The sequence below is a fragment of the Pholis gunnellus genome (assembly GCF_910591455.1).
Source record: "Pholis gunnellus genome assembly, chromosome: 17".
Lineage (NCBI taxonomy): Eukaryota > Metazoa > Chordata > Actinopteri > Perciformes > Pholidae > Pholis > Pholis gunnellus.
In genome coordinates, this window is record NC_136544.1 from 7960645 (window position 1) to 7974294 (window position 13650).

The 13650-nt window shown below is 44.2% G+C and overlaps 1 protein-coding gene across 2 annotated transcripts in view; it reads left to right on the forward strand.

The window, feature by feature from the left end:
* stat5a (signal transducer and activator of transcription 5a) overlaps positions 1-9787 on the forward strand; it is a 43862-nt gene extending 34075 nt beyond the window's left edge. For both annotated transcript variants that reach the window (XM_079177939.1, XM_079177938.1), the window contains 11 exons: positions 1559-1738; positions 2791-2878; positions 3271-3393; positions 3672-3764; positions 4469-4675; positions 5401-5495; positions 5778-5920; positions 6581-6736; positions 6883-6934; positions 7373-7483; positions 7668-9787. In XM_079177939.1, coding sequence (XP_079034065.1) covers positions 1559-1738; positions 2791-2878; positions 3271-3393; positions 3672-3764; positions 4469-4675; positions 5401-5495; positions 5778-5920; positions 6581-6736; positions 6883-6934; positions 7373-7483; positions 7668-7791 — 1372 coding nt within the window. In that variant the 3' untranslated portion in view covers positions 7792-9787. The remainder of the gene's footprint in view (positions 1-1558; positions 1739-2790; positions 2879-3270; positions 3394-3671; positions 3765-4468; positions 4676-5400; positions 5496-5777; positions 5921-6580; positions 6737-6882; positions 6935-7372; positions 7484-7667) is intronic.
* Positions 9788-13650: the final 3863 nt, after the last annotated feature.

The window sequence follows — 13650 nt, forward strand, 5'->3', positions numbered from 1 at the left end:
GTAGTTGCGTTGGTCGACAGAGTGAGAGATATCATCTTTTACTAAGATCTCAGTAAGCTGTGCATTGATATATTTGTTAACGTGCACCGACCACCCTGCCGTGGTCTCTAACCCTAGATTTAGTCTTGTAAAAGGTCATGTTTACGTTTCAGACCTTAAAGGGATAGTTAGTGTGTTTTTGAAGTGGGGTTGTTTGGTACTTATCCATAGTCAGGGTATCACTTACAGTACCTAATGTTTCACCTGGGGGGGGCGTGCCAACCGCTATCTACTGTACACTGGATATGGATATGTTCCTCTAATAACCCCGCTTCAAGTCACCTGAACTATCTCTTTAAGATTTCAGTCCTGGTTGATTTGGGGACACCTGTGGTTACTATGGTACCAGCAAGCATTCGTCGACTAACGCTCGTGCGATTTGATTTAATCAACAGAGAAACTCATTTCTTGGAAATAAGTTATTCTGCCTGAAAAAGCGTAAAGATCGACTGATCGACTGAAGAAATCGTAGTCGATCAGTCGACCAATCGGTCATTTTGGTCTTAGTCACGAAGAAGTTGCTTGCTCTGTTTTCAGTGCAGCCAAACAAACTCATGTTTTGCTGGAAAAGCAGTCGGTCAGTGATAATTTCAACTGCATCCAGAGGCAAAGGATGGAAGTTAAAGGCTTCTAAAAAGATCTGCAGAGACAAAGAAAATGCAGTTTGCAAGAGATTGAAGGACAGCTAAGGCACTTGCAAGCTGTTGCAGTTCATACTTTTTGGACCCAAAGGCACATCTGCCAGGGTCTTTTAGCCCTCCAGCATCTCTGAACAGGAGGTAATCTGAAGCTTTTTGACAGTATCCTCTCCTACCTTTCTTGTAGATTTTCCCTGCAGGGACCCTTAGCACATTGAGAGGCTGTGTCCGAGTCACAGCGATTTCTGATTGGCCACAGACATGCCCCGCGCCCACAAAATATAGTACTGCTATCACACCCAGTACAAACACAGGTTATGTTTCCTCAACAACATCCTCTCTATATTCCCCTGAAGCCCCTGGAGGCTTCAGGCTGAGAATGGGAGAGTGTTGTTTTCACATCACTACTTCGTTCGGCTACAGACCAGAGGGGCTCGAAGGCTCATAACAACAGTATGTATTTGTTTCCAAGCTGCCCCTGATCCTGCAGGAATAATGATCAGGCTGTGTCTGCTGGTGCCTCACTTCTTGCTCTCTGCTTGTGTTAATGTGGAAATCAGAAGACAGCTCGACAGAAAATCACACCGTACTTCCATTACCTTCAATACCTTCCATTAGTGCACCACGGTTATTCTCAAAGTATACATCGTATGTATGTTTAAAGTCTAATAATAATAACTGCACAGTTATTTGTATGCTTTAAACATGCATTGTTTACTTTCTGTGTTAGGTTCGCAGCCTTTTTGACATATTTTTGGCTCCATTTTAAGAGATGCTTCAAAAGAAAAAATTGGGGAAGAGATTATGTTCAGCAAAGCACTGAGCCACCTGGGTTTTGTTCCGTCATTAAGTCAGCCTAACTCCCCGTTTTGTCTCCACAGCACCTTCATCATTGAGAAACAGCCACCACAGGTGCTGAAAACCCAAACCAAGTTTGCCGCGACAGTGCGCCTGCTAGTGGGTGGGAAATTGAACGTGCACATGAACCCTCCGCAGGTGAAAGCCACCATCATTAGTGAGCAGCAAGCCAAGGCCCTGCTGAAGAACGAGAACACAAGGAAGTAAGTCCAGCGCCCCAATCATATCACTGTGGATTAAAAACAGAAAACCCCCAGAAACAATTACAAATAGGACGTTGGGGTTTTTGTGGCGGTTCAGACCTGAAGTAGCAGTGTGTGAGATTCAGCAGCATCTAGTGGTGAGGTTGCAGATTGTATTCAACTGAATACCCCTCAGCTCACCTCTCTCTGTTCAAGCATGTCGGAGAACTACGGTGGGCTTCCAATAAAAAAAAAAAAAAATGCTATAGGCTCTCTAGAGGCTGTGTTTGGTTTGTCCATTCTGGGCTACTGTAGAAATGTAAAGAAAACACATCTTAGGAAATCCGCCTAAATCCTACACACTGCTACTTTATGCTCTACGGTTTGTTTTTAATTCATATATAACTTCACTTTATAATCAAGAGTTTTCACTCACAAGCGCTTTCACGCTGAAGCAACAACAAGTCATCCTGCTGTTCCCTCTTCTTTGTTTACACGTTTCAGTATTCCCGCTTCATCTAGTGGGGACATGGCACCATTAAGATAAGGATTCTTTAGTTTTCTACAGGGATTACTGGAGCCCAGGATGAACTCTGGCCCTAATGTGTTTCCATACCTCACCACAGAGACATGGCTGGAACTTGAACAATGCCACAGAGGAATCTATGGTGTGGACGCAGAATCCACATTTAGCCTGTTCCACATTCCTCCCGACAAACAGAAACCGTCCGAGACCGTAGGTCAGCCAGTGGTTATATGGATGAGCAATTCAACAGCTCAGCCATCATCTGCTGAGTCACACCCAAGCCAGTTTGTATGGCACCCAATCTGCAGCCCCGAGACATCTGCTTGGTGTTTTCTCATGTAGAAAAGATAGAGGTAGTTAAACCATCCAATTATGGGAGTACGAACATCATCCCTACACCCTGCATGTGTTTCACGCGGCTCCTGCCGTCCAAAGCGACCATAATTTAGTTTTAATCTGTTCTGGGAAGAATAAAATTCTCAGCACACGAGTCACAGCAGACATTACAGCGAAGTGACTCAACCCCTTGATTGTCTCTCCCCTTTAGCGATAGCAGTGGAGAAATTCTCAACAATAACTGCGTGATGGAGTACCACCAGACGACAGGCACTCTCAGCGCCCACTTCAGGAACATGGTAAGTGCTTCTGAAGTGAAGTAACTACACTGAGTTGGATATCTTAGTAAATATGGGCCTGATGTAGAGTGCAGCTCACCCTTAAGTCCGATGTGTGTGATGACAATGTCCGTGAGTACAGTACTATGGACATTTATTGCAAAAGTGGCTCCGTGATAGCTATGCTTGAAATAACATTTTCCTCAGATCGGTCTGCAGCTCCAGCAGAGCCTCTTGCTACACATGCATGTTAGAAACAATCGTCAGAGACGCGCATACACGTCGGCCCTGCAGTCTGACTCAAAGTGAATTGTGCTTGTGCACGTGCAGTGCATATGATGTGTGCATTGTCGGCCTAACTGTACGGTGTTGTTCAGTGTTGCTCATTCCTACACGTGTCGTCTTACCTGTAGTCTTTGAAGAGGATCAAGCGATCGGACCGGCGAGGAGCGGAATCCGTCACAGAAGAAAAGTTCACTATTCTGTTCGAGTCGCAGTTTAGTGTCGGAGGCAACGAGCTTGTCTTTCAAGTGAAGGTAAGGGGGCGCAGAAAAGACGATAATAGCCTTGACGCACAACGATACTCGCCATTGTTACTTCTGCAACCTTGAACACTCCAACACATACTGTAAAGCACAGTGCACCACATCAGCCCGACCAATCCTACTCATTCCCATCCGTCTTCTTCACAGTTCTTTTATGATGTTAATTAAAACGCTCTCATATCCCATTAGAACCACAGGCGATGATGATTTTGCAGTGTTTATTGTTACAGCATTCTTAAACTGATGGCCTCCCCTCTTTCTTCGAGCAGACGTTATCACTTCCTGTCGTGGTGATAGTTCACGGTAGCCAAGACAATAACGCCACAGCAACTGTGTTGTGGGACAACGCTTTTGCAGAGCCGGTAAGTCAATGTTTTTTCTGTCTTTAAAATGATATTTAGAGATGATTAAACCTTCAAAAACACCTAAACTTAGCAGTTTTATGTATCAAATGTACCTTTTTATTTATCACATTGTCAGCATACTTTTTCACAGTCAAAGACGCACCAAAACATTGTCACTAAAGGCCGCATGTCTTTAAACCCAAGTGCTCCGATTAATAGATTTCTTTTCTGTTTAATACATTTTGACAATTTAAAGGTGCTAAATTCAAAATTCTGAACATTTCTATTGCCTCCTCACGCGGAGGGTGGCTGCTAAGCTTCCGCGCCGATGCCGTCGGTCGGTACGCCGTTATCAACTGTGACCGCCGTATGAGCGCAGTGCAGAGGGCGGCCATCACTAACCGCATCTGTGCTGTGATTATATGTAATCACAGCACAGAGAATATAGCACATTTAAGCAATTGGAAGGAGATGCTGCGGGGACCCTCAATGGGCATTCGTTCTGGTTTTCATGTAGATCTGAATGCATTTTCCATTGATCTGGAGCAGTTAATTCATTAGAAGATGTAATCCTTGTGGAAACAGTGATGCAATATAAAAGCTCTTGTTTATGTGCTCACATTTGCACATTTCACGCATGCCTATGTTTTGCATTCTGCTGCCGCCTCACACGCGTCGGTTAGGCTCATGTAAATCCTCTGCTGTCTCCACCGCCTCTACAGGGACGGGTGCCTTTCCTCGTGCCAGATAAGGTGCTTTGGCCTCAGCTGTGTGATGCCATCAACATGAAATACAAGGCTGAGGTGCAGAGTAACCGAGGCCTGTCGGAGGAGAACCTGGTCTTCCTGGCTCAAAAGGCCTTCAGCAGCTCCAGCAACAACCCCGACGACTACCGCAACATGACGATGACTTGGTCACAGTTTAACAGGGTCAGCTGCTGTGCAGTCTCAACATGCTAATTATCTGTTATCTTCAGTTGGAGTTTCAGATCGAATGTATGGAACATACTTGGAAAGAGTTTTCTCCTCTTTGCATTTTTTTATTTATTTTTTTCATATGTCCACAGGCCAGTTTCCGTAAGCCATCTTAGCGGCATGCTTGTTCTCCATGGAGTCATTTACTTTTGGTTATTCATACACAGAAATATCTCATGCTCCATTTGCACATCTCCTGCAGCCCTATTCTGTAGTGGACTTGAGAGAGAGAGAGAGAGAGAGAGCGCCTCATTGGTCGCCAGGTCTTCATCTTAATGGGCCTGTTTGTCCACACAGTGAAAGGCCGGAGGCCTCATTTTCTGGCTCAACGCAGCTGGTGATGGCAGAAAATGCACTCACATTTACCACACACCATCAGTCTCATTAGATTACAGGAACATCAATGTTTCCAGACTGGTGCAGAGGCTGCACACATACACTCACTTTTCACCCGCTCTTCTCTTTCCTCGCTCGACATGTACACAAACCGCCGCACACTGTTAAATCGTAAACACGACTGGGACGAGGACATGTTGTTCTCTGTATTTATGGACTGGATGGACATGAGGGAATGTGGAAACCTTTTAAAAGATGAACGTATCCTGTGTGCTTTTTAAAACATCATTTTATTTTTTTTTCTCCCCCCCCCCCCCCCCCCCCAAAATACATTTTGCTCACAGGAAAGCTTGCCAGGGAGGAACTTTACATTCTGGCAGTGGTTTGATGGCGTGATGGAGCTCACAAAAAAGCATCTCAAACCACACTGGAATGACGGGTAAGGCAAATTCAGTTTCTTTTTTGTCAGTTTCAATCTTTGGCTGTAAAACGTGGCAGAACAGGGAAAAATAAAAGCACTATGCCTCCTTTTTTCACTTTAGTGGTTGGATATTTTATCAGTCTTTACAACTCAGGCAATAGTTCACGTTCACGATTTTCCATGGAAACCTGGACCTGCTCTCCTCATAAACTAGGAATGAAATAAAGGAGAGCGGTGGGGAGGGAATGCACATTACAACATCAATGCCTTTCCTTTTCTATCTCTTGCCCTCGTTTTCAGAGCCATACTGGGCTTTGTGAACAAACAGCAGGCTCAGGACATGCTGATGTCCAAACCCAACGGCACTTTCCTTCTGCGCTTTAGTGACTCTGAGATCGGAGGAATTACAATTGCCTGGGTGGCAGAAAATCCTAACAAAGCAGGTATGACTCCGTCACTGTCACATCACAGATGGTACTGGTAAAATGTTTTGATATTGGGTCTAGAGGATTTAATCCCAGCCAAGCCTTATGGATGTACCAGCTAATAAGTAGCTGCAACGAATGCTGAATGCTTTGATCATCGAGAAATAATGCAGGGCTTTTGTGAACTCATTCCGTGGCCGCTCCACTCGTTCTCCTGCAACATCGCTCAGCCAACTGAGCTGGTTTGAGCTCGGGCCTGGCGTCCTCGTGTTGCTTACCGTGCGCTGAGCTCACAGTTGGTTTCAGTTTATTGCGATTGATAAATAGACTGAAACTAAACCCCCGGACAGGCTCACGTTAGGTAAGACCTTCTTGAAGCTTGGCAATCAAACTTTTTACTGTGACGACCTTCCAAAAATCACCATGAACCAGGGCAGGAAAGCCAGATACACGGCTTCTGTCACGCGTCAATGTTGTGCTCACAACTCGTGTCCACATGCCTGCAAGTGCATGGCCAATAAACATCATTTATTTCAGGTTTAAAGCGGCCAGTTGGAGCTTGAAGTTAGATTCTTTGATAACATAATTGCAACTCTTGCTTGTGATGTAGATTTTAGATTAAAGTCCTGGAGAAAGACTGATTATGTTACCATCGTTGCTGACACTGTGTTTCTGCAGGCGAGAGGATGGTTTGGAACCTCATGCCCTACACAACCAAAGACTTCTCCATTCGCTCTCTGGCTGACCGCATCAGCGATCTCAATCACCTCCTGTTCCTCTACCCCGACAGACCCAAGGATGAGGTCTTCTCCAAATATTACACCCCACCCCTCTGTAAGCAACCGTCTGTTTGCACAGGCAGCTGTTACTTTCAAAATTCAATATCGCAGCTTCGAAGCCTGTGCAGTGAACGGATGTATTGATTGCTGCATGACGGCTTCTCTCTCTCTCTCTCTCTCTCCCCCTTGTTTGTCTTAAAGCCAAAGCAGTGGACGGCTACGTGAAGCCCCAAATCAAACAAGTGGTGCCCGAGTAAGTATCAAGCTTCCTGTTTGCCTTTCCTCCTATCCTTCCATTCCGGCTCTGACTCCTTCCCTGCCGTCCACCCACCCGCTTCTCCTCTGTGCCAACATTTAGAGTTAATCACGAAATATTGGACCCTGAATTCAGATCAGCTATTAGTCAGCTGTTACAGTTGGAGGAGGCCAATTAAGGGCGGCCAGGGTTCCTGAGCGAGCTTGTCTTCCACTCATCATTAGAGTTAGGCTTGTTACTTAGCAAGCCCCGCTCCCCGCCTGTCTCGGCGGTTGGTTCACCCACGCTACAGAGAATGGCCGTAATGATGCAGCGAGGCCTGGAAAACACGCTGAGGGTAGTTGCTTTGGCAACTGCTGAGCATAGACTCATCGGCTTTAATCTTGTGTGTGTTTGCGCGCGCGTGTGTGTGTGTGTGTGTGTGTGTGTGTGCAGGTTTACTACACCCAATCCAGACCCAGCAAGTGGGAACCCAACCTATATGGATCACGGCGCCTCCCCGGCACCCGTCAGTCACCCTCACACCTACGGCATATTCCCACCTATGTGAGTCAACAAGTCCTTTGAACATATGACTCTGTCTGAGTGTGCGTGTGCATTTTGTATAGAATAAAGTGTCTTGTTGCTCCTGCTGGGTCTTTTTTTTTTTGTTTTTTTTCTTTCTTTCTTTCGGTGATGTGCTGCCAGCTTGTCTGAGTGTGGTTTGGCTCCACTCTTTGTCCTGTGGCAGGAGTGACTCTATGTTGGACGCGGACGGAGAATTCGACCTGGACGACACCATGGACGTGGCGAGGCACGTAGAGGAGCTCCTTCGGCGGCCTGTAGAGAGCCAGTGGGGCGGCCAACAGTCCTGACCCTTGACCTTTTAACCCGTGACTACACCAAACAAACCCTGCTTCCCAACTTGCCCCACCCGCATTGACATTTCTCATGGTTTAATTCCATTCATTTCTCTTTTCTTTTTCTTTCAGATAGCTATAATGTGAAATGTTAATAATGGTTCGGATTTTTTTTTTTTCTTTCTTTCTGTTCAGCATGAAGAGCATGCATGTCTGTGACTTCTCCTGTTTTTTATTTGTGTCCATAAAGTGTTTGTAAAACAGACTCGGTATAAAACAAAACCTGCAATGTTACAGTATTGTGAAAAAGAAAAGGAAAGGTAATATTCATTCACATTGTGCATGCATTTCCACTTGATTTTGATTCGATTCAAAAGAAAATATGCTACTGTATTAAGTCATTTTAACAGTTGAATGTTTCTATTTTCACACATTTTCTGCTTTTGTAAATGGGTCATTAGTATTTCGATAGTGACGCTGAAAGACAAAGAAAAGAAACTTTCATGAAGAGTTTTGCTTTTGCTCTTAATAACATAATCGGAGTCATTGCTCTGCAGTCAGTTTTTTGAATCCACATACACTAACCTATAGGCAACTGACAGCACACACATCAGCACGCGCTTAAAGTGTACGACGCATTCGTTCTGATACACCAGCTGAAACACAGGAGGCGTGTTCACGCATGGCCCTCCCTCGGTCTCACGAGGCTACGTGTCGTCTTGTTTGTACACAGAAATGCAAACCTAAGCATTTACCCAACGCTGCCTGCTCGTCCTCTCAGGTCCCTCTGTTCCCCTCGTCGATGCTACCTCGCATTATCCTACTGACAGTCGTCGTTACCATTTGGTTCTCTTTGTTGTTTCTGCGCCACGTTTCACGCCGGTAGATGCGGCTGTTTGGTTTTTGCTCTCGTGATTGAAGTGTCACGCGTCTGGTCGGTATTCCTGAATATTCGGCTCCCTTCTGACTTTTCCCACCGCCTATCCGTCCACTCGTGTAGCTGTGTGGTGACACTGTGCGCAAAAGTCTCCGTGTGACCTCGTGACCTGCACCAGCAGAGCTGAAGTCGCGAGGCACACAGCAGATCCCATAGACGCGGAGGCTTTGAAGGCACCAGCCGCTGGGCCACATGCAGAACTCGAGGATGTAGTGTCACCTTCTTCTGTCTGGCTTTGGTTTTTGGTCAAGATTAGTTTTCAGTGTGTGTGTGTCCCCTTTTTGCTACACATAAAAGATAACAAATACATTGGTCGGCTGGAAAAGGTTGAGACTATATCCCCCTCCTCTAACACACACACACACACACACGCACACACACACACAATGCTGAATAGAACACGTGTCAACAGCCTTGCACCTCAGGAATGAATCGCTTTGCGTCGCGTATGTACAAGCCAAATAGAAAATGATCAATGTATACAGAATATATGAATATATTTTCTCTATCATAATTCTATTTTATTATTGTTTCTCTGGCACTCCCCCTATTGAATGTAACACCATTTGCATGTTGAGGATATTTGTACGAAATCCCTCCTCAGTGTGAGCAGACGTTTCAAGTCTTGTGTCGCCAGAAGTACCCGTTGAAAAGACGGACACCGAGTAACTGGAAATCAGAGATGAAGAAGAACTTATGATGTACTTTTGTGTTTGTTTGTCGGACAGACATTAATATTTAAGATATTCCCTCGTCTTATCTTTTCATTTCCTCCTTCAAACGTTTCTTTTTTTGTACCTCTGCTAATTTTGACATCCCAAGCTAGATGAGCTGTCTTGTGATATATCCTTCATTACCAGTATCCTCATCATTTTCTCATCAAAGCTTTGTTCCACTGTAAACTGTGTTTGTTTTGTTTTTGTTTGTTTGTTGTTTTTTTTTGATGATGATGATGATGATGTAGATGGCGCTGTGTGCTGTTCGATGTATGTACCATGTTTGTGGTTTGGGTTTATCACTTGGGAGGTTTTCCAAGAGAAACAGCTGTTGAGTTGAAAAGAAGAAAATAAAGTTTTATAAATAATTTGAACTATTATGTAATTTATAGCAGCATTTCAACATTTACATACATTTTAAGATTTTGATGTCACTACAAAATAAATGACATTTTTCTTTGTCAACACCATCGATTTAATCCCCAAGCGGCAGAGCGTCACTCCAGCAGCTCGCCTGGATTCAACAGGAACGTGCAGAGTTCGTTTTGTGTGCAGCTGCATCGTGTACAGTACAGGAGGCCGTTCTTTAATGGGAACTACTATTTAGACACAGCTGGCAAAGAGTCACTGTTCGCTGCTGTATTATTAAGACACTGCAGCATGTGAAGTGAATGTCTCCACAGTCGAGGCCAAAATGATTTTATGTTTAAAGGTTCGACAAAATATTGCACTTACCATCACACTGTGTACAAAAAATAAAATACAAAATTATACTTGAAATAGATATGTTAGTAGTTTTACCTCAAAGGAACAGACTATTTTCGAAAGCGTACTTTTGCTTTTAAGATTTATCTCCAGTGCTGTCAGTCACTTGTTTCATACCATTTTTGCACAATATGAATATCAACTGCAGGTAGTTCATAATAGGTAGACGATGATTGATCCCCCTAAATGATTTTAGGGTATTGCAGTTGTAAAAAAGGTATTATGTCCATGTGGAGGTAAAAACCTCTGACATTATAAGAATTCACACTCGTTTGTCGAGTTGGGGAGTCGGTTTTGCATATATATATATATATATATATGTAAATGTATGTATATATATATATATATCATATATCACATGAATGCACTCTTTAACAGTTTATTAAAATCCACTGCACTACGACCTTCAAGCGCAGCATTCATGACTTGATCACAGATGTTCAGAATTAGCTCAATTCTACCATCTGGTGGATATAAGAAGCACAGAATATTTTTTCGGTGTGTGCATTTGAGCTAAAGCTTAAATGTTAATTGCCTACCCGGAGTCAGGCCTAGGAAAGATGATAAGTAAATCAAATTTGCATAAAATTCAATAAAATGTGACCAATTATTGCTTTAATAGTCTTCACTATTAGGTTATTGTACCTTTAGTTAGCGACTAGTAGCTTCTTGAAGAGAAAGATAGTATTATTATGGTCAATTATGCATGCCTGGTGTTTTTTGATTATGTATACATTATCTACAGGCTACTATGTCAAAGGCTTCAGGTCTGGGATTGTAATCCAGTGCACAGGGCTCCTTGAGGTCAGTGGTGGGTTGTTGCTTGGACACCAAACCTGCATCCATTGTAAGGGCTTTTAGGTACACTTTCAGAGTCAATATCACTTATATTCATACATATTTATACATGTTCCCAGTCAAAGAAAACCATAACTCGTTGTTCTTTGATGTGGACACCTCCTCGTTCCTGTGTAGAATGCTGATGCCTGTGGTTGAGTGTGAAGTATCCCAATGAATCCACCAGATGGAGACATGTCCCATGTTGTCACATGGAAGGCTGAGGAAAGGCTGATCAGTGCCAGAGGTAGGCAGAGTGCAATAACATCTCCATGCCATGCAAATGATTACAGACCGTGGATGTAAAAAGAGAACTAATTCTGTTCTGGTGATCTTTTGCATCCTAAAAGTGGGAAAAGGTCATTTTGGGCCTAATTACATCACCCAGAAGTTGTAAATCCATGGTTTCACCACTATGTAAAATCTAATGCAGATCTCACAAATCTCCTTAGATTTAGGCAACAAACCTTCTTAATTAGGTGTAGGCAAGGACCTGGTTTTGGGTTTCAATAAACCTTGTCTGGCAGAAAGCCCTGAAGGCAAACTTCTCCCGCTCTTCCTGGAGTCTTGATACAGACGCACACAGGACAAGTTATCCTTCAGGGCTATCTGCCAGAAATGGTTTATTTTAAGCCCAAACATGACCTTTTACCTAAACCCAATCAAGTAGGTTTGTTGCCTAAACCTGAGGAGATTTCTGGCAGAAAGCCCAGAAGGCAAACTTCTCCCATGTGCAAAAAAACGGTTGCCATGAGCTTCTAGCCGAGCCTCCTCCCGTTAGGTAACAGTTATGCTGGATGAATACGTTGCTTCATGTTTATCATGTCCTTATCTGGTGTTCGTCAAGACGTGCGCAACTGCCCCCAGTAATGGGAGAGCTCAGGTTCAAGACGTTAAAGTTGATAAAGTCCTATATATAGAACTATATATTATCTGATGACTCTGTTGAGGTTGTGTAGAGGACAAGAACCTCATGACCAGCTAGATGAGAGGACTTCTCTCCATCGTACCCTATTGGAAAGACAGAGCTTGGTAGAGGCAGCAGATGGACACACTGGTGTGAGGTGTTTTTAGAATTGTATTGCTCTTTTAAAAAAAGTCCTAATTAAATGTAGAATTTGTTGTATGTTGTGTTCAACTGTTCTTTACAATGTGCACGGCTTCGGTTAAGTTTCTCATAGCCTTGGTTTGTCAGGGACAGTTGGGTGACTCATATGCTTTTATGGCTGTTTGGGTCCAATTTTTAGATTTAAAGATCCCAATCCCTTTTCCCCAGATAGGGAATGTCCTGCAAAGCTAACTGGCTGTCCTTGGTTTCATGGCCTGGGTTGTATCTAATGATATTTAATAGTTTTAATGCAATAAGTCTGACAGTAGGTGTTAGTCAAAAGAAGCTCGTACGGTATTTGATTCTTTATTCTAGCTCGTCTGAGGCATGTCACCACCAGGTGTCAATAAAGTCCAAAGGATCAGACAGAGGCGTGCACTGACTGGGCAGATGTGGACGTCCGTTTGTTTAGATCATGTGATCATGTGTTTATTGCGCATTTAAAGAGTAACCATGAATGTAGAGTTCAATTGTAAAAAAACTGCACGACATGAAAAGCCTTTGCGAGAAAGAAGTCATGCGAGGTCCTTGTTGCACATGATGACCACATGGGCAGGCACAGGAAGTGCGGTGGCAAAGCTCAGGAAAACACACCCTCCGCTCCCTGGCTGTGAGCAGCAGGAACATCCTCTCTAGACATCAGCATTCATTCAAATGTACAACGCACGCACTTCATGTATCTGTGAGAAGTAGATCCTTGCTTGTGTGGTTTTAATATTACCCCAGTACCCTAGCAAACATACCCGTGTGGGCCCACTCTGTGTCGGTGTGGATTGACTGTGGGCACTGTGGGTTGGGGAAAACCCACACTAATTCCATCTGGGCCCCCCTGTGGATTGACCCATGTGGGAGAACCCAGGACCATGAAATCTCTGACGGATTTTTTTCCCCCCAAGTGTTGGAGGTGAGGGGGTTGTGGGCCAGGCCTCGGAGCTTGCTGCAGGCTGATTCGGGGCTGGAGAGTCAAAGCTATAGGGGCGTTGGGTGAGGGTTAGGGAGCCTCGGGTTCAGCCTGGGCCTGGGCAGCATACTGAAAGCTCCCAAGGCTGCCCTGGGGCTGTATAGAGTTAGGGTGAGGGGTTAAGGGTCGGACCTGGGCCCGGTGAGCTTGCTGGAGGCCGGCCAAGGATCAACAAGTGTCAGCACAAAGCACCAGGATCTTCTCTTCTATTGTCTTCCAAAACAATTCAGTCTGATACAAAAACTATTCAGGAGCCATTTCTGCTTTTTCTCCTTTCTTCATCTTCTCTGGTGTGAAGAGGCTTTTCCCTGCTCTCCAACGAAGTGTCAGCGCAGAGACCATACAATCTCTGGCTGATGGCTTTCAAAATGTATAGTTTTTGCAGCAGTGTTTTCAGCTGGTAACACATTGCCATCTACTTACCTCCACTACAGAAGGTACTATCTTCCTTTTTAAGATAGGGAAAGATAACTGTAACTGATGCTGCAGACAGTCTAAGTGTGAAATAGAGGTGTTAGGAAACACGCAGGTGACACATGGTTTTCTACAA